Source organism: Aptenodytes forsteri, unplaced genomic scaffold (assembly GCF_000699145.1).
Source record: "Aptenodytes forsteri isolate BGI_AS27 unplaced genomic scaffold, ASM69914v1 Scaffold241, whole genome shotgun sequence".
Taxonomy (NCBI): Eukaryota; Metazoa; Chordata; class Aves; order Sphenisciformes; family Spheniscidae; genus Aptenodytes; species Aptenodytes forsteri.
This window is the reverse complement of record NW_008795252.1, coordinates 1,816,286-1,835,251: the sequence shown is the minus strand read 5'-3', so window position 1 is coordinate 1,835,251 and position 18,966 is coordinate 1,816,286. Positions and strand designations below refer to the sequence as shown.

The window sequence follows — 18,966 nt, the reverse complement described above, 5'->3', positions numbered from 1 at the left end:
GGAGGCGAATAGGAGCTGTTCATTCTCTTCGATGTTATTTCAACTTGCAGTCTTTTCATCTCAGCCAACTACTCCCGAAGGGCATTGATGTGCCTTTTGTTCAGATTCAGACATTATCTTGGTGACCATAACGAGGAGAAGCTTTCTGTTTGTTTGTTTTTAAATACAAGTTTAGATTGTGAAACAATTATGCAACTAGATCTTTAAAAATCTTTTGTAACCACATGTTTGGCTGCATAATCTGATTTAAACAGGGATTCTTGTTTTAAAGTGACTCTAACAAACAATAAGGCCACACAAGGATAACAGCACTGTAAGTGCTTTTCAATGGATAAAAATAATAAAATAACATGCAAGTTCCGCTTTTTTGTGAGGTTATATATTTGAGGGTATGTAATAGAACTAAAACATTTTAAAACGTCCACATAAAAAGCATTCACCATGCTTCAGATCAAAGAGTAGTAGTAAGAAATTAAGCACATTTATTGCTAACCAGAAAAACATTTCAACATACCAGATGAAGATAATCATATGCGAAAGATAATTGCTTCAGTTTCTAATATAAGCTACCTAAATATAAATTTTACAAGCAACAGACAATAGCAAGCCAGCAGAAGAGGAAGAATTCCAAAACCCCAAACTCTCCATCAGTGTAAGTTTGTTGGGACAGCCTGAAAAACAGTTGCACGCTTGCCAACACAGCTAGCTGGGGAACCACGTACATGCCGCTTCTGGAAAGCTTATACTGTGGGAGTTGGGCATCTTGCTCCTGCCATTGCCAAATTTAGTACATGGGGCTAAAGGTGTTGACATCACTGTTAGAGAGACTGTAAAGAAATTGTACTACCAACAACCACAGGAGGGTAACAGTTTTCAAAGAGCAGGTATGCTCCTTTGGCCAGGTGTTCTGCATTAGAGCCTAAGATCTGCATGGATAAGCTCACTATTAGCATCAAGACATCAATTTACATCATGCATGTATAAAACTTTACAGGTATGCATCATTAAAGTGTCTGAACCGAGCAAAATATGCATTCCTTAGTGTCCCACAGACCATCACAGGTTAATAAGGTTATAGCAAAAGGTTAGAAAAACACTGCAGTCCAAAGATGGTCCCAGCTCCCTTGCCTGGGCTTAGGTGCAACAGAATTTGCTAAGGATGTCTTAAGCAGATAACCTGCTGTGCCAACTTCCCAGCATCTTCCAGAAATGCAACATACTGAGGAGATGTTAATGAATATTTCCTGCTGCTTACTGGAAGTCTTCCCCTAACTGGTGAACTTCCAACATCGTATTATTAATAGAGAAATATCATTGATAAGTATAGGCTCCATGGTTATTTTATAAGAAGAAAAGAGATTTTGTTCCATGAGGTTGTAGACAAACTCATTTCTAAATTGTCCAGCATTTCTCAAAAGTGAAATTCAAGGACGGTCTTAGCTTGTTTTGAAGTACAGGCTGTCTGTCATTCAGCCAGCAGGACTGAAGAGCTGCTATGACATATGGACCCTCATGTTTTAGGAGTTAGAAAACATGGGGAAAAAAAAAAAGGAATTGTCCCCGAGGGGAAGAGCCAGTCAAAACTTTGGCAAACATACAAAACATTCTTCCCTTCTGGCAATTCTACCCCTTGGCAAGCAGCACATCCATTCTTTTATTTCTAAGGGAATTATGAAAATTGTTGGGTTTTTTTCTAGTTTGCACAAGTACAAGGAGTGTTGCCATTAGAGTCAATGATTTTGTAGATGTCAAAGCCCAATGTTCCAACAATTGTTTGTCAATAACATGCACAAAATCAGCGGATGGACTTGGGTGACTTAGTCAAGTAATCTCCAGTGAAGTCAATGGGAAGTTTGCCTGACTAAAAACCCAAGAATGTGGTATAATACAAACTACACATAAAGGAATCTAAAGAGCATATGTAAAACCATCTATTGAACTTCTAGATAGAGATGCTTATTTCCTAATATCATTAAAAGGATGAACTCATTAAGAGAAGTCTAAAATCCCACAGACTTAGAGAGGGATAAGGATACTTGTACCAAAAAGACAATACAAAAAGTACTTGCCATTTTGGAAATTTCCACTGCTTTTAAAAGACTATGTTACTTTTGTGGCAGCAGGAATTAGACTACAGTGAAAACAACAGTATTTCAAATCTCTTATTTGGCCTGCTTCCACATTTTTCCTATCTTTCCTGAACATGGAGGGGGGAAGGCATCCTACAGTGAACTTGAGTTTTGATAAACAAGAATAATTACCACCTGGGAAAAAAAATCTAAACCACACTTGATAAGTCAGAGATTTAGAAAGCTTACACATAAAGAAAGGGAAAATGGTAATCAGAGCTGTCTAAAGAAATGGGATAAATGGTTTAATGTTTGGACTAAACCAATAAACTTGCCATCAATCAGAACCAAAATATATAGTTAAAATTTCAAAATCACTTACACAGAAACATACAACCTGCAAGTTACTATTTCCATGGACTTGGACTAGCTTGTGTAACAGAATTTTTTTTCCACAACTTACACTGATAGTCCTACTGTAAGTGAATAGGAGTATCCATTTCTTCTACCAGTCTTATAGCTGTTTGTACAAAGGTCCTTCCTCTGCAGCTCCTCTAAACCAGGGCAGCCCTTCTTAAACAGTTGAATTTTGCCTCAAAGGCACATACTTCACTTTCAAATCCTATCTGACACCTACTTTTTCCCCTCGGTCTGTATCTCTTAATCCTCTTCTCTTTACTACCTTATATACTGCATAATGTAAATGTACTTGATATCGTTACAGCATTATATATAATTCATTATTTAATTCTGAAGGCCTAGTATGCCACTTTTCAATATCTCACGGATTCAGTGAAACACCGTGTTACATTTTAATTTGGAGGATATTAATGGAGGTGAATCTCTAGCACTACTTCTGTTAAAGCTACCCAACACTTTCCATTATTAAGGTACTCTTTTCGGCTGCTTTTAATTGTGATTTTACCAGTTAACACTACAGTTTTCCATGCTGGTTTCTGTCTCAGGCTGAATATTTGTGCACTATTTCAGACAAAACAGTTTAACAATATCAGTTGATTTATCCCAGTTTTAAAAAAAAACAAAACAAAACACTATTTTCTTTATTGACCATATTCTTTGCAACAAGGTCATATGAACTGCCAGATTAATGGTCTTTGTGTCAGGGCTGCATCTTTTGCCTTGCCTACCCACTTAAGTTTGGCCAGATTGGCTTTTAAAAACCTCCATCTGCACAGGCTCCACAGACACTTGCTAAGACTTAACACCCAAACTGTCATTACAAATCCTAATCAGGCATCTTACAGCTTCTGCAGACCAGAGCATATGTGTCACATCCACAGAGCTGAGCAAGGGCTAAAAAGGCTTTCAAGGACCCATGTAATAATTGTTCTCAACTGGTCCGAATCGAGCTGGAATAAAGCAACTGAACTTTGAATTGGAGCTGCTCTCTCAGTATTTCTACCACTGGCGTCCAGACATCATTGGGAAGGACACTACTGATTTCAAAAGCAAAAGAGCTAAGGCCAAACCAGGGACAGGCTCAGACTGGGAGACCAATGTGTTGAGAATGGAGTTGGAAAATAAGATAGAAGCAGCTGGAAGGAGCACTGAGGTTGCTTGGTTACAGAGACCAGGTTTAGGAGCGGAAAGGAATTTAAGACTAGAATTAACAAGAGAAGTGGTCAGGGAGCTGAAGCTGAGCGAGGATAGCACTGAGATCAAATGAGAAAACAGGTGAATAATGTATGAAACCACTATGGAGGGGAAACTGCAGTCAGGAGGAAAAAGGGGAAAGCAAAAGGGACAGGTCTGATGGAAGCTAGACTGGAAGGAGAAAAATTACTTGGCAAAACAAAGATAATTAATTAAAAAAGCAAAAACAAATGGTGACGTGCAGATATGAGAGATCAAGAGATGGTAAACAACAACAAGCACAGACTGGGTGAGGACACTGGGACCACTGGTATAAAGAGAAGCAGAAGGCTGGGATTTGATTTGGACTCAATAAGAAGCCCTGTGCAGGACAGAAAGCTGCTAATGAAATGGTAGAAAGAGTCCATACTTCAGGTTTCTTGTCTAAGTCCGGTAAAGAAAGAGAACAGAAATGGCAGAACTGAGGAAGCGTTATAGCTCAGACAACTATAGCTGAGATGGGGAAGGTTCAGAAGGAGCTATTATTGGAAGAAAGAGACAGAAAAAACCCTTTTTCCAAAAATACAGAAGAGCCCTTCGAGTATATTCCTTTCCAGAGCCTGGAGTAGAACCCAGCATTCCTCTGTTGTGGAATCAAACACCTCTGAATCCCTCTGCCAAACTTTCCCAATCCTACCTTCACCTGGTCAACAGAAAGAACCACCTCTTACCACTGCTGATTACCCAGGCAACTCAAGTGGCAAAGGCCTGCCTAGGGGACCCAACAGTTTTGGTCCTACTAGTAACACATATAGGTGTTAGTCTCTGCTTTACCAGTTTAGTCTTCACAAAGCCTAGGAAATGGCACCGTTATGTTAGAAGAAAGATACAAAGGCTCCAAATTTAAGCATCAAAAGTTGTGTCCCCCTCAAATTAATTCAACACACATGAGCAAATTGTGACAATGCAGTCCTACATGCTTCCCTGCAGAAATTAAATTCTGCCCCCACCAGTGCAAAGAAATGAGGCCTCCATCCTACTTTTTACCCTTCTTGTTCAGTTAGTGACCACTGGCTTAGAATTGATTGCTACAGGTTTTATTCTTGACAGTCTTTTCTACAGCATTGCTTGTAATGGTCTGCATGATGTAAGGCACTGAGTAATTACCTTCACCATGAAAGCAGTAACGAACCCATGTTATAGATGGGAAAATTGAGACAGCAATTTAGCCAAGGCCACACAGTTTTGCCAACACCAGAACCAGCAGACAAGCTTGAATGTCTTCCTCTCAAAACCAATGCTTATTCTTCCACCCTGTGCTTCGCTACTGCTAGAGATGCTGAGTATAAGCCTCCCCCTGCCAGAGGCAGGGCTTCTGAGGACTATGGGAAACGTTGAGCCTAAATTCCATCATATTCAACTTCCTTAGCATTACACAGGTCAGTGATTCTCAATCTTTGTTCCAAAAAATCCTTGAGGACTTCCTCCAAAATCTCCTTTCTTCTTCTCCTCATCCTGACTCCAGTCCCTTTCCAGCCTCCTCAGCTCCCCTCTTCCAGCTTCTGTTGCTTACTCCTCACTTTTCAAATTCTGTAATTTCCCCCAGCTGCAGCAGTGCTGGCATGAAGTCCAAGCTAATAAACCTATCGGAGCTTATTAGCTTGGTATCCACTTTATCCCACCCTGCACCTCACCCCTAGTGTTAGCATATCTCATTAGTGTATTCACTTACTAGTTGGGAACTATCACACGGGAGGATGATAACAATGACACAAGAGAACCAAAAGCTTTTGTGCAGTATTCTTCCTTATCCTTATCCAGAAAAGCCATCGTTTCTTTTCCTGACCCCCTCACCCCCACTTTGCTCTCTAACAGTTTCTGACTTTGCACAAGAAAAATTGAGAGACTGCTCAATATGCTGACTCCAGAATTCTCCGACACAAAAAATGCTGGTTTGTTATGTCAGTATCTAGAAATGTAATATATATGGCCACATCCACACCTATTGTGTCAGTCTGCTGCAAATGCAAGAAGATTAAAGACACTTTCTTTTTTTGTACAGGTATCACCTGCTCAACTGGATACTACAATAATCACCAGTTAATGAAGCAGCCATACCTTCTTGAAAGGCAAGCCCCCTTTCCGTAGGCAGGCATTCCCACAAACACTGTCTGGCACAAGCACTGACAAGCAAGCAGAAATCCCATCTTTCCTTTCACAGGGTCCTATTTCAGGTTTAACAAATTAGTCTGAAGGTGACATCCCATTATAAGCTCACATATAAACACAAGAGATTTCTTTTAAATTTAACTAGTGTACAACAGGATTTCCTTCCTGTAATAAGGACAAGGGAGGGAAAGCAGAGCTATCAAAACAACACAAAGAATCTTCTCCTGCTATTTCTCCAAAGCATGAACAACCGACTGAGTCACCTTCCACGGAACATGTTGTAAACCTTGGTCTTAACCTCATTATGTTATCGCCATGCTGTGACATTGACCAGGCTTGTGCCATTTGCAATTGCCAGTGAAGTGACAGAAGCATTTTCCTCTCAGCTTCCTATCTTAGGCAGTCTATAGTTTTATTCCTGAATGTACGTTATCTCTGTTCAAATGCATAATTGCAGGGATAACAAGCAGAAAGCCTCCATATCAGTTACAGCCTCTCATGCAGGCTAACTTTAATTCCCCTCAAACTAGCCCCAATTTTCCTGACTGCATCAAGAGAATACATAACTGTTCTTTGCACAGGGTCATGCATGAGCTTTCTTTGCTTGTAAATTTAAGCAAAGTCTCAGCAGAGTTCATTAATACCAAAAAAAATTTTGCACCCAATACAACTCCCCTCCATTTGTGCGAGTTCAATAGTTTTCCAGTGAACATACTGTAGAAGTAAAACAAAAACTGCTGAAGCCAATTTCAAGCATTTGTTATTACTACATTATATTGTTCTGGCATTTTTCTTAAAGCCAGTGACAAAGACACTGCAGTGAACATAAAAATATGAAATCTGGGTTTTAGTATAAATGTGCATTTGAAAAATGAAAGTGCTTCATAGTCCAAGTTACCATCCCTAGACTTGATAAAAATGGCTTGAGGATTTATAGGAATTATTATTATAGGAAGCCAGATTGCAGAGAACCAGTGAGAATATCCGTGTGGTATTTGGCCTAAACTTGTAATACGTAACAGCTAATCACTATTCCTCACTAACACAAAAGGGAAGGAATTATTTATTGGACTCTTCTGCGCATTTACTTCCAATGCTTATACTAATTACTGTGGCATCATATCAAATAGGTCTTGCACCTAAAGACAAGGCTTAGTAAAATGGAGATACCACTATAGGTTACTGGTTTTGTACAGGCAAATGAGGCATGTGTCTCTTCAAGACTTCTGTGGAAGGCACACAGTAATAAGTATGCCCTAGTTGACCAATGGCTGATCACATCTTTGAAATTCATACAGAGCAATTATTTATCAAAACATTATTTAGCTATCATTTTTCTACTTTTACACAGAGAAAGGAAGAAGCCACTCACACAATTCAGAATTCCTTTCTCTTCTCTTATCACCCTCTACTCCATTAGCTTGTTAAAAACAACTGATTGAATTTTTACCTCAGCCCTCAAAGAAAACATTGGTTGGGAAGTTCTGATGAAAACTCAGAGAAGGAATACTCAGACCCTAAGGGAAGAGTGGCAGCTTATTGGAAAACCATTGTTGTGTCACTTTCAGACCTTGTAGAACAGTTACTATCCATCATATGTTTTCTGTAGATAGTTTCTTCATGTCCCAGGAAGTTAGGGATGGCTCAGGAAACCAGGGATGTGGGAGTTTCTACGATAGCTTTACCCCTAAAAAACCTAAATTGCAGAAGGGAAATGAATCAAGAGTTTTTACACAAGTGAAAATTTCTTCTGGGCAGCTAGGAAGATTCTAGACTCACACTTCTGCACAGTACACACATCTGTGCACTCTATTAACCTGTGTGCACACGTTGCAGACATACACTCCTTTCCTGTTTCAGATTATAGCCTTTGGAGCTCTAGACTTCATGGCTACAAAATAAATCTGATTACAAAATACGTGCTCACAGGTGGTAGAAAAAAAAAGTGAGTACATGAGCTTTTACGGGAACATATTATTAACCCTAGCTTCTTTCTAGTCGCTTCCATGTACAGTTTGGCTCTTTGAGAGTATGGTCCCACTCTTCTGCAGTTCCTGCCATCTGGAATAGCTTTCCTTTAACTCCGAGTTTCATCTATTCTTTCATCCCATCCCAAAACACAACTAACACATTTTTTCACCCTTATCTCACCCATTTGCCTCCACTTCCCCTCCCTATCGCCCAGTACTTTACTCACTGATCACAACATACAATTCTTCACAATTTTGTGAAGAGTTTCAGAATGCAGCATATGACATATACTCAAAAAGTTTGTTTCCCAACAGCAGTATAGATGTGCCAAGATATATGTATATCACCCTGAGAAAACAACAGGAACAAAAACCAAAACCACACAAAACCCAACAACCACAACCACAAACAGGGACTACCAGGAGATCACAGGACTAAAGGCTACTGAGCAGTTGGAACTCCAGGGTTTGAGCTATAGCGCAGAATAGAGTCTTAATTCCACTAGTGCAAGCCCCTCATGGGATACTAAGTATCCCATTTTCCATTTTTAATCACTTTCTCCATTGAGACCCAAAGAACAAAGTTTAGTCAAGCAGACTCCCCGTTTTACTTTCTTCTCCCCTTACTTCTGTGAAACAGCTATTTAGATAAATTAACAATGCCTCTTCATCCTCAAGGTTATAACATTTCTAAACTATCTTGAGACAATAACTCTTGCTTGGCTGGGTTTTTTTAAATCCCTACTCACAAATAACATGAGTGTTTTAATAGATTGACCAAATGATGCAAAAGATATCTTGGAAAACAGATGCAGAATAGCAACTCAGTTCACAAGGTGCATATATTTTCTGATAGTAGAACAGTTTCAATGTACCTCATTCAATTATGAATATACTCCCAACCAGTACTAGCCAGCAGTCTCCTCACTGAAATAAGGCAAATACCCACACCCAATAAACTCAAGACAAATTAAGAGTCCTCTAACCTTCAACTCTGCTTCGTTTTCCTCTTTCAACCTTGCAAATCAGAACGTGCAATAAACATACTGTCTTTTATAGGCAGAGGATCAATTGAATCTGCTTTTTTTTATTAAAAGATTTCATTTTTGAAAGATGCCATACTGAAGTGTTTTAAACATACACACCACAATGCATCATTGTTAAACACTAAGTCAAGCTAACAAAGAGATAGCAGCAAAAGAGAAACAAGATCAACTCACACATTCTGTAAATATAGAGAACATTTAAAAATTAACAACCACTTATCTCCTCCTGCTCCTATTTTTAAACTTCTTTAAGGAGTTACAGTGGAAAAGCACCACACTACAATTTGTTTGTTTGTTTGTTTTTTAAACACAGAAGTACTGTTCCAGCAAAGTCCTGAAGTTCGCAATTTGTTTTATACAACTTCAAGAGATATTCAATCAAATGACTGACTTCCAAGAACAGCATACATCATTTTAATTACAACGTCTGTCAGCCATCCCAGTTATCCCTACTTTGGAAGTATGGCTTTTGTTTTCCTCCTCTGTTGCTCTAAAATTTCTCATGTCTCACTAAATTTTAATCAGGAAATAGCATCCCAACTCTTAAACTCTGGGAGCAAGTTTTCATCCTGATCCAACCAGACAAGTAGGAGATTTGTTCACATATTTGAGAGGAAGAAAAATGTTTTATGCTAATTCAGTGAATTGCGTTCCAGAGCTGTTTTGTGTTGTGCCCTTACTGAGCAGAATTCTTTGCTATGACTTCATGCTAAGCCAAAAGTAAACACTCTCGCCTTTGTACATGGACAACTCTATCCCAAAGTACCAACATTAGCATCAGTGGTGACAGAGGAAAAGCTAAATTCCCCCAACAAGAGGGAATAAAAAAAAAAAACACACAAGAAAAAACCAAACCCATAAACATTGTTCAACCAAACACGTGTGTGTGAAATGCAAGCATTAATGTACTTCCTAGAAATTAGTCATCAAGTTGTGCTCTCGTGTACCGCCTGAGAGGAAGACAGTATCAATTTCACAATGGCACTTCGTAAGACAAAAACCACCATATAATCCATGATTAAAAGATTTCTTCCACAAATACCTGCTGTTTAAAACTTACCAAGCACTTTTGCAGCATGCAGAAATTTGTTAACCAAAACATCACACACAGCACCTGCACAATTTTTGGAACAGTCTTTTCTAAAGCCAGCTCAACTGAAACAGGTGCTAAGATGAATAGAGGAGACATAGCACTCAAAAACAGTTTTTACTTTATTATGTTGTCATCTTTGGTGGATATATTTATGTTCCCTCACTTCAACAGTCTCTCTGGTCACTTTTAAAAAGGACTTTCAAAACAGTAAGACTAAACACCATCAAGGACTTACCAGATTGGAATTGGTGGCATTGGAATCATCTTCTGGAAAGGGGATATAGATAGCTAAGGCCACACAATTGGCAAAAATAGTCAGTAAAATAATTATTTCAAATGGTCTGAGGAATGGAGTTAAGGAAATTGTGCCAAAATGTGCACACACAAATAAAAAAAAAGATTTATAAGAATTCTGTTTAAAGAAAACATTCCAAGCCCCTTATATTCTGAAAAGAAACATATGCCTTTTTAAGTGCTTTTAGGAGCTCCCAGCCAAGAATCTTCCTAATATGTCAAAAGCAGTGTAGGCCAGTCGCGTGCCAGAGTAAACACAGATTTCTTAAAAGTTTTTTCTTCTTTTATTTATTTAGATTGCATTTTCCCTATTTTCCTTCAAGTGTGGCTGTACTATTTGTAATAACAGAAGCCTGTTCTAGAAGGACTGTCATCTTTCCTCTTACAATTAGTTTCTCTTGGTCTTTTCCATCTGCATTTACAAACCCTGAAATAATTTTAACAGAAGTTTTTGAGGGTCTTTTTATTGTTGTTGTTTTTTTTTTTTTACCCCTTTCTCAATCTCTCTCTCATATCTCAAAGTTAAATGCAAGGGCCCAAGAAATACATGCATACGCTCAGTTAGAAGACGTTTAAATGATGATAAAGTTTAAGGCAGAAAAATGGCTTTGTCCAAAATGTGCTTATACTGCACATTGCCATGTATACTTGTTTTGCTTAAAAGTTATTTGAGGGAGTATTTCTTTTTCTCTTACTGCATTTCATTTGGCGCCATAGGGAAAACAAACGTGCCTACTCAGTATATTAGGGACACCAGGAAGCTAAGAGTTCCTTATGACAGAGAAACTAGCACCAGTTCAGGGGCATTTCAACCTGGCATCAACTTCATTAGGAAAAAAAACCCAAACATTTGGGATGTTCCAGAAGCAAATCCTGCACAACCTTGATGGCCCACTAACTGTCCGTTGGAATCAAAGGGCATTTTTCTACTGATCAATTTGCTGGCACTGTACTTCATCTACTTCGGTGCACTCCTTAACCTTAATTGCTGTGAAGTGTCTCCAAACTCAGACCAGAGATCAGATTTACAGACTGTCTACATTTACTTGCCTGCAAGAATATCCTGGAGGCTAGCTCTGGGATAACTCACCAGTACTCTGGAGAGGAAAGAAGAGCAGGATAGGACAGGGAGAACGCCAAGTATAACCTGTGCCATAGAGTGCATTTGAGCATCAATTTATCTACCATGGGACTGGCTTTGCAGCGTTGCCAAATGTCAACACAGCATGTATGATTTTGGTCAGCAGACTACTGTTCTCAATGGGTTTTAGCAGAAAAGAACTGGAGATTGGGATGTGCAGCAGCCTGAACTGCAAGATATACACAAATCCCAGGCACCTGACCACTGTGTATGCTAAGACATGTTCTACATTTCACACATGGAAGAGTCAAAGGGTTCCAAACTTGCCAGACTACCGTGCTTAAACCTACGAATAATAGAAGATATATGATAATATGGAGGAAGAAGAGCAGGTCAGGGCAGGTAGATTACATATGAAATCAGTGGGACTTCTCAAATACCTCAGGCTGTATATATAGTGTTTACTGCATAAAGACCTGAATTTCCATTGGCTTTCCTCTTAAGCACTTTTTTCCTAGGCTTTTTGTTTTTGACAGGATTATTATCTATTAACTTATCACTGTTTATGCATTTATTTTTGTTTTACTTCTGTTCTCTTTTTGCACTGTAAAAATAAAATGGTATAAAATCTACAAATACACTGCACACAGCAGGAAATTAAATGCACAGCTAAATCTTTGCTAAATAAGGTAATTACTTCATTTCACTTTTTCTTCTATGCAATTGCACTGTCAGGCTCTTATCATTATAACGTTTAGGTAAGAAACATCACAGAAGTGATATTTGTTTGTGATATTTGATATTTGTTTAATATCTACTACGCTTAGACTTTAGTGGTTCAGCAAATTAAACTAAGCTTTTCTCAGTAGTTTTTAGCAATTAGGAAGAGTCAGAGTACAGAATAAAATTAAACCTTATCACAACCCTTTGATATTGTTATTTGTCATTGAAGTGTTTCATGTTTATAAACACTAGATGTCCAATAAGAGGTTCTGAAGGAAAAAAAATACTTCCACCAACTCACCTAAAACCAAACAAAACCAAAAATGCAAGCATCAGCATCCTTGCATTGCTTTAATCGCATTGTTTGGTCCTCTCTTGATCTCAGCAGTGCTGTATCCTGTTTTACAACACATCATTCCCATCATTCATTGCTGATCTTATTCATTTATCAAATGTCACTCTGTGCTCTTTCTCCAAAGACATGTGGTTACTGGGATGCTGGCAAGTAAACCAATATTCAGCTTCATCCTGTTAGTCATCATCCATCATCTTATGCTTAAAGTATCAGAGCTATGCCAGAAGGGATAAAAAGTAGCAAACTTAATCAGGGGGATTAAAAATTAGCAGGAATAGGCAGGCAGGTAGTTTAAGGACATCTAAGAATTGACAGGAGCATTTTTAACAAGTTCTTCATCTGAAAAAATATGTCCACGTCAGCAAGACCTAATATACTCATACTCTGTTTTCATCCTTCTAACATCCCATCAGACCCCCAAAGAAACAATATTATCACAGTCTTAAACACCATCATTCATTTTTTATTGTGTTAACTACTGCCAAGTTCTGTACTGCCTTCCCTTGGCATGCTTATCTATCCCTAACAACATGCTGCCCCCCCCCCGGTTCTTTTTCCCCCCCCCCGTTTTTTTTTTTTTTTTTATATTTTTTTTTTTTTAGCTGAAGAACCCCATTAGCTTGTGATTTACTGACAATTACTGTTCAGGGTTAGTCTTGGTTTCTCTTTGGGGAGGAGAGGGAGATATCTTCTATTTCAGTTTGTGTTTCACACCAAATTCTCAAATTCCAGCTTGCGCTGATCAGACTTGGGTGACTAAAAAGGCTTTACTCCTTCCACATGGCAAAGCCAATGGCCAAACTCTCGCTGACATTCCGGGGAAGCAGCACTGACCCTTACATTCTGCAGTTCTGTGTCAGTGGTTATCATCTATCATTGTGACACAGTCTGTCTCTTGTTCAGACTACTAGATCTGGCCCTGTACTGCATCTGTACATGTTGCAGGATTACTTTAACTGTCTTTCTTTTTCCCTGCTTCCAGATAACCAGTATCTCTCACCATACATTAGTGAGCCTTACTAGTTTAAGTGGAATTCCAATATAATTAACAGACCTTAGCCCTGTTTCAGGGTCTTATCGCATACGTTTGGGGTTTTTTTCTCCTCCTTCCATCCCATTCTTTTCTACATACTGTAGAAAATGTGATTCCATGTGTTTAACAAAAAAGCGTATGATTCAAAGTACCAGAGCGGTTTAACTGGTGGCACCTCTTTAAGTGCCTGCAAAAAAAAAAGAAGGGAAAGCCGGCTGCTGCTATCAATCCCATAGAGTCAGTGCAATTCTGGCCTCAGATATCTTGCATATCTCCCATCGATTTCAGCCTGGGCCACGTGTTTTTAAAAGAGCAGAATTCAACCCCTAACCTTTATCATTTAAACTTCTAGTGGTTTCTTACACAAGGGTATAGTTAAGGCTTCAGTCCCAACCTTTTTTTTTCCCCCAGCATAAATGATCTCAGTTAAGACATCAGAAACTATTTGTGTACTTTACGTTCCCAGTGGTGCCTTTCAACTTAATGTATTGATTTCTTCACATTTATGAATAGCGCCTGATGCGCACAAACAATTTGCTGTTTTCCAAATGAGAACATCAAAAAGGATATTTCCATTCGACGATGCTGATGCATGCCCTCCGGATGGGATTTTTCAGTGTTAAACATAGCAGTGCCCGGGGAGGACGTGTAGCTGTGGTCGTACCCTGTTTTTTCTGTTTCCCATACTGCTGCCGTTTTCTCTGCGTGGAGCTAGCCGTGGATATTGTTGCATTGCCAGCACTACCCATCAGTTTGGCTTGCCTGGCAGCATCAATCGCAGCTTGCCAGGACAGAGCTGCCCCTGGAGTAGGGATATGCTCTGGGGCAAGCCCTGCAGCTGCATTGGCATTCATGTTGGCATGAGCAGGACGGGGACTCCCATAGTTGGAACCTGTGAAAGGGAAAAAACAAAACAAAACAGAAATTTGTGAAGACATTTTTTAAACAGCAGAGAAGAGAAATAGTGTTCTTAAAAATCTTAAGTATCCATAAAATTAAGAGCTAAGGTTAAGTGTAGGGTATCCACTTATTAACAGCTTGTTCTTCCAATTCAAACTCTTCATTTTAAAGTAATACTACTACGCAATCATTAGTCTTGCAACAGTCTCCCAACAAGACCCAATGGACACTGAGCTGTTAGAAATGCTTCCAATCAATACTGTCTCCAGGAGTTCACAGAAAAGAAACTGTCCTTCTTTTCCTTTTTTACCCACACATTTTGCAAGTTGGATTGTTTGAAAGCTCAAAAGGTGAGGCTAGTTCTCATCACTTCATCACACAGACATGCAGCACAACGTTATTTAGTACGTGGCAAAGCACCCAAACGAGATTCGCAAGTTCTGTCATAAAAATCCTTATGTTTTCAAGATTACCTCGAGGTAAAGTGAAATTTTAACAGAGCTTAATTCTCTCTGCAAACAGTACATATGTATAAGCCTAAGAACGACCTGACTCGAAGGGACACTGAAGCAGAAACTGGAACACAAAGGCAGGTTTCATGGCTTTTGTGCTCTATAGGATGCTGTGCAGATAGTTTAGGCCAACCAACATATATTTAGAAACTGGAACTGATTCCTTATCCTGATAAGCTGATTTTAAGATAGACGAACTATTGAAATAAATGGAGTAACACTTACTTAAAAAGCGTGTATTAACAAGAATGCTAAGATCTAGCAGTCCCAAGTTTTGCACCTCTTTTAGCCAAAACTGAGGGAGTACATGCTTTCGCATATACTCATGCCAATCACAATAATAGAATATATATGTCAGGTGACATGTGGCTGATATTTAGAAGGTCTTAGCAGTATCAAAAAAAAAAAGTCACCCTTTCAAGCTCTGCAATTGTTCCATTGTTTCAGTAAAGACAGTTAAGTCACCTCTGCCTCTTCAATGAGGCTTTTTCAGTGACTCAAATTAAAACTTCAATCACTTCAAAATGAGTGAATTTTGAAACTTCAAAACAGATTCCCTTCCTCTTTCGAGTATGCTTCATTTGCGATATGTGAGAACTTGTGAAGGATTAACTGAATTTTGCCACACACACTTCATAGAAGAAAATATAAGCCATGTTAGAAAAGTGCAACATAAAATCTACACAAAGTCACAACAGCAAATGCTAATTAGGAAGACTGTCTTGTTTAGATGTGTCCTATATACAATTTAAGAGACTACTTATCTTTTTTGTGGACTTGCAAATTTCCCTGTGGCCCATATATTGAGATACAGGTAAAAGGAAGCCCAAATGGTCTACAGATCTTATTCCTTCACAGGCTATGAAACCAGAGTTCAGTTTCAAAACACTGCACGCTCAAGAGATTGTGTTTCCCCTTACATCTGATCAGCAGAGACTACGCTTCAGAAAAAGTATACGTGCAAGAGGCAGATAGTAGAAACCCAGTAAAGGAGTTAGATCACATTTCAAAGCAAGCTCGAAGTCTACTACTGACAGTGTACTACTTTAGATTAATATAGAAATATGGTGTTACTAAATAGATCAGATGGGCTCCTATAGACTACTGGACAAAGCAAACAGAAGACCACGTGACACTGTTTTCCTTAAAATATCCGATGAAAGACATTCAAAACCAGGAAACAGGCAAACTGTTCTTGAACGGAAATAATTACCCTAGATGCATGTTTCATAGCTGGATGTGCAGTGCCAAGACACCACAGCAATGACTGCACTACAAATGAATTAAAGCAGGTAAAATAAATACAATCACACTGACACAGAATGCAACAGGATACGCCTCTACCTAGAAAGGATGCAAGATTTCTAAATTCGTCTCACTAAATCGCAAGGAAGGACATGATAGAGTCAGATGTTATTTTATGCCAGGCGTTGCCATAAGATTTCCAGGCTGTTATAGTTTCATTGCATAGCAGGAAAATCTAGAGCTTGCCTCTGCTCACTGAAAAACCTCCTAGCTGCAAACCAGCCAAAGGAATCTGGTGAGTAATATGACTCTGATATGTGAAAGGAAAAGCTGAAAGAAACAAGAAATGGGAAATAGTTAATTCACATCCCTCAGATTTTGAAACTGAAGAAAAAGCTTTCAGAATCGCACAGGCTAAGCAGATTTCCTCGATGAAGCAGGCAATCAACTGGCAGACAAATTTAGTTAGTTTTCTAAGACTAAGCAAATTGTACACAGCACTACTCATGGGATACATATTTTCAGACTAGTTCCAGATGCAGTTTTTCTCTTTAGCATCTATTTGACCTCCCTAGCCTGAGGCATGCTGGAAAGACAAATAAATGGAAAATTACTCTAATTATTCTCCAACTCCAGCTCTTCTTTAATACTGACCCATTAGAGCGGATAAGAAAGATGTGTGTGTTTTCCAGTAAAAGCAAACTTGCTGATCCATCACCACCGTGTTCTTATCATGCTGACTAGACCATGTGGTCCTGAAAATAAACAGCTGCTGCATCTTAATGAAGACTTTTTTGCAATTTGGGAATGTGTCAAGCTTCTCCATTGTTATTGCTTATTAGTTAGGTTTCACATGAGGATTCAAGTCTATGCATTTTGACTTTGATGTGCCAGCAAAGTTAAGGATACAACTTCTGGTGGTTTCGTTGCTTTTGCTTCTACTACGATCACCAGGCCCATAATAAAGTGCTTTGTCTCAAATTAATTTCAAAAGATGAGTCAGAATGACAGATTTATATTAAGAAATATTACAAATAGTGATTACTGATAAGGATCTGTCTGTTTTATGAAGCTCAGAGACTGCAGGCTCTATCTGTACTAAATAACTAATGGCATTGACAAATGACTTGATCTACAGGCAGTTTATAGAAATAGCTTAAATTAAAGAGTGAAGCTCACACAGTTGCACAGAAAGTACATTCAAGAACTGAGCAAAATATTTTGAAAGACAACATAGGCAAACTTTCAGGAAGAATGACATTCTACCCTATAATCTAAATGCTTAGTGTAAATTTCTAGGAAATAAGCAGAACACAATTCATACTGAACTTGTGAGGCACCATGCTAAATTTCACGTATAGCACTCATTTCTCCCCCACCACAAAACTTTGCTGTAACCTGAGAGCTGCAGTTACTGGATTTGCTATTTTCATTTCACAATGTAGCAGTTAAAATATTTCACTCGATTTCCCCACTACAAATAAAGTTTCACGATACCTAAATCACTTTAATCATGTTAGTTTATACTGTTATTAAGCTGGAAGTTGACCAGAAGTGGGAAATGGAGATTCAGCCCCCACCCAAATGCAATAACTCACTAAGCACTGTGATCCACAGTATCATCACCCTGCTAATCTCTACCACACTTTAGCAAGAATTTGTACTGTTGACTACGTCCAGCTGGTGCACAAAACTGTTCTCTCTCAAGCACTTTTGTGCTACAGATCATGAGTTTAAGCATTTGAATAGTAATTAAACGTAAAAGTCCATATAAGTGAACAAATTCGATTACAAAGTCTTCAGGAGAAACTTTCAATCCTGCAAAAATACAGAGTTGCAGAACTACTTTGAATGCAGAAACAACACAAATACAGGTTCAAAAATCAGAGTTAAGTCAGAAAAGTAACAGATATGGTTGCTATACAACAGGAAATGAACCATGTTTCACAAAATACCTGACACTGTAAACTTACAACTAAATCACCAAAATGGTCATCACCAAAATCACTATTAAAATATACAGTGATGACCATTAATACCTTTACAAGTACTATTTGCATTCTAATAATATCTGTCATGCCACCTATTAACTATCTCAAAAGCATCATTAAAAAAACCTAAGCAGTGACCATTCTATATGAGAAGTGGGCAAGTTAATGACACAATAGAATTGCAACTTTTGAGTTTCTTGACTTCATCTAGTTAACCACACATTTATTTTAGAGTAATTTGCGCTTAGATTAGTTCTTTAAATGAAAATAGAGCTATGCCGATGTGGACTGTCACCGTTCTTTTTTTCCATCACTTTAAAAACATCAGAATCCTAAAAATGCAAACCTTGAAATCGTGTTGTACAACTGCATTTTTCCCCAAAGCAGAGGAGATATGGGTGCAGTAAAAGACAAAACTGGTTAAATCATAATATCTTAACTGAACACTGAAAGAAAGCAAACAGAAAGTAGGAACCTGGTCACACTGCTAAGATCATAGAATAGTTTGGGTTGGAAGGGACCTCTAAAGGTCATCTAGTCCAACCCCCCTGCCATGGGCAGGGACATCTTCAACTAGATCAGGTTGCTCAGAGCCCCGTCCAACCTGACCTTGAAGGTTTCCAGGGATGGGGCATCCACCACCTCTCGGGGCAACCTGTGCCAGTGTTTCACCACCCTCAGCGTATAAAATTTCTTCCTTATATCTAGTCTGAACCTACTCTTCTTTAGTTTAAATCCATTCCCCCTTGTCCTGTCACAACAGGCCCTGCTAAAAAGTTTGCCACCATCTTTTTTATAAGCCCCCTTTAAACACTGAGAGGCTGCAAGAAGGTCTCCCTGAAGCCTTCTCTTCTCCAGGCTGAACAACCCCAACCCTCTCAGCCTTTCTTCA

General features: G+C 38.8%; 1 protein-coding gene across 1 annotated transcript in view; it reads right to left on the bottom strand.

Annotated features, from left to right (window-relative positions):
* The window catches only part of CACNA1C (calcium voltage-gated channel subunit alpha1 C), a 521,583-nt gene that overhangs the window by 427,707 nt on the left and 74,910 nt on the right, over positions 1–18,966 (bottom strand). The window contains exons 2-3 of the mRNA XM_009278953.1: positions 13,995–14,318; positions 10,176–10,279 (exon numbers count right to left, since the gene is read on the bottom strand). Coding sequence (XP_009277228.1) covers positions 10,176–10,279; positions 13,995–14,318 — 428 coding nt within the window. The remainder of the gene's footprint in view (positions 1–10,175; positions 10,280–13,994; positions 14,319–18,966) is intronic.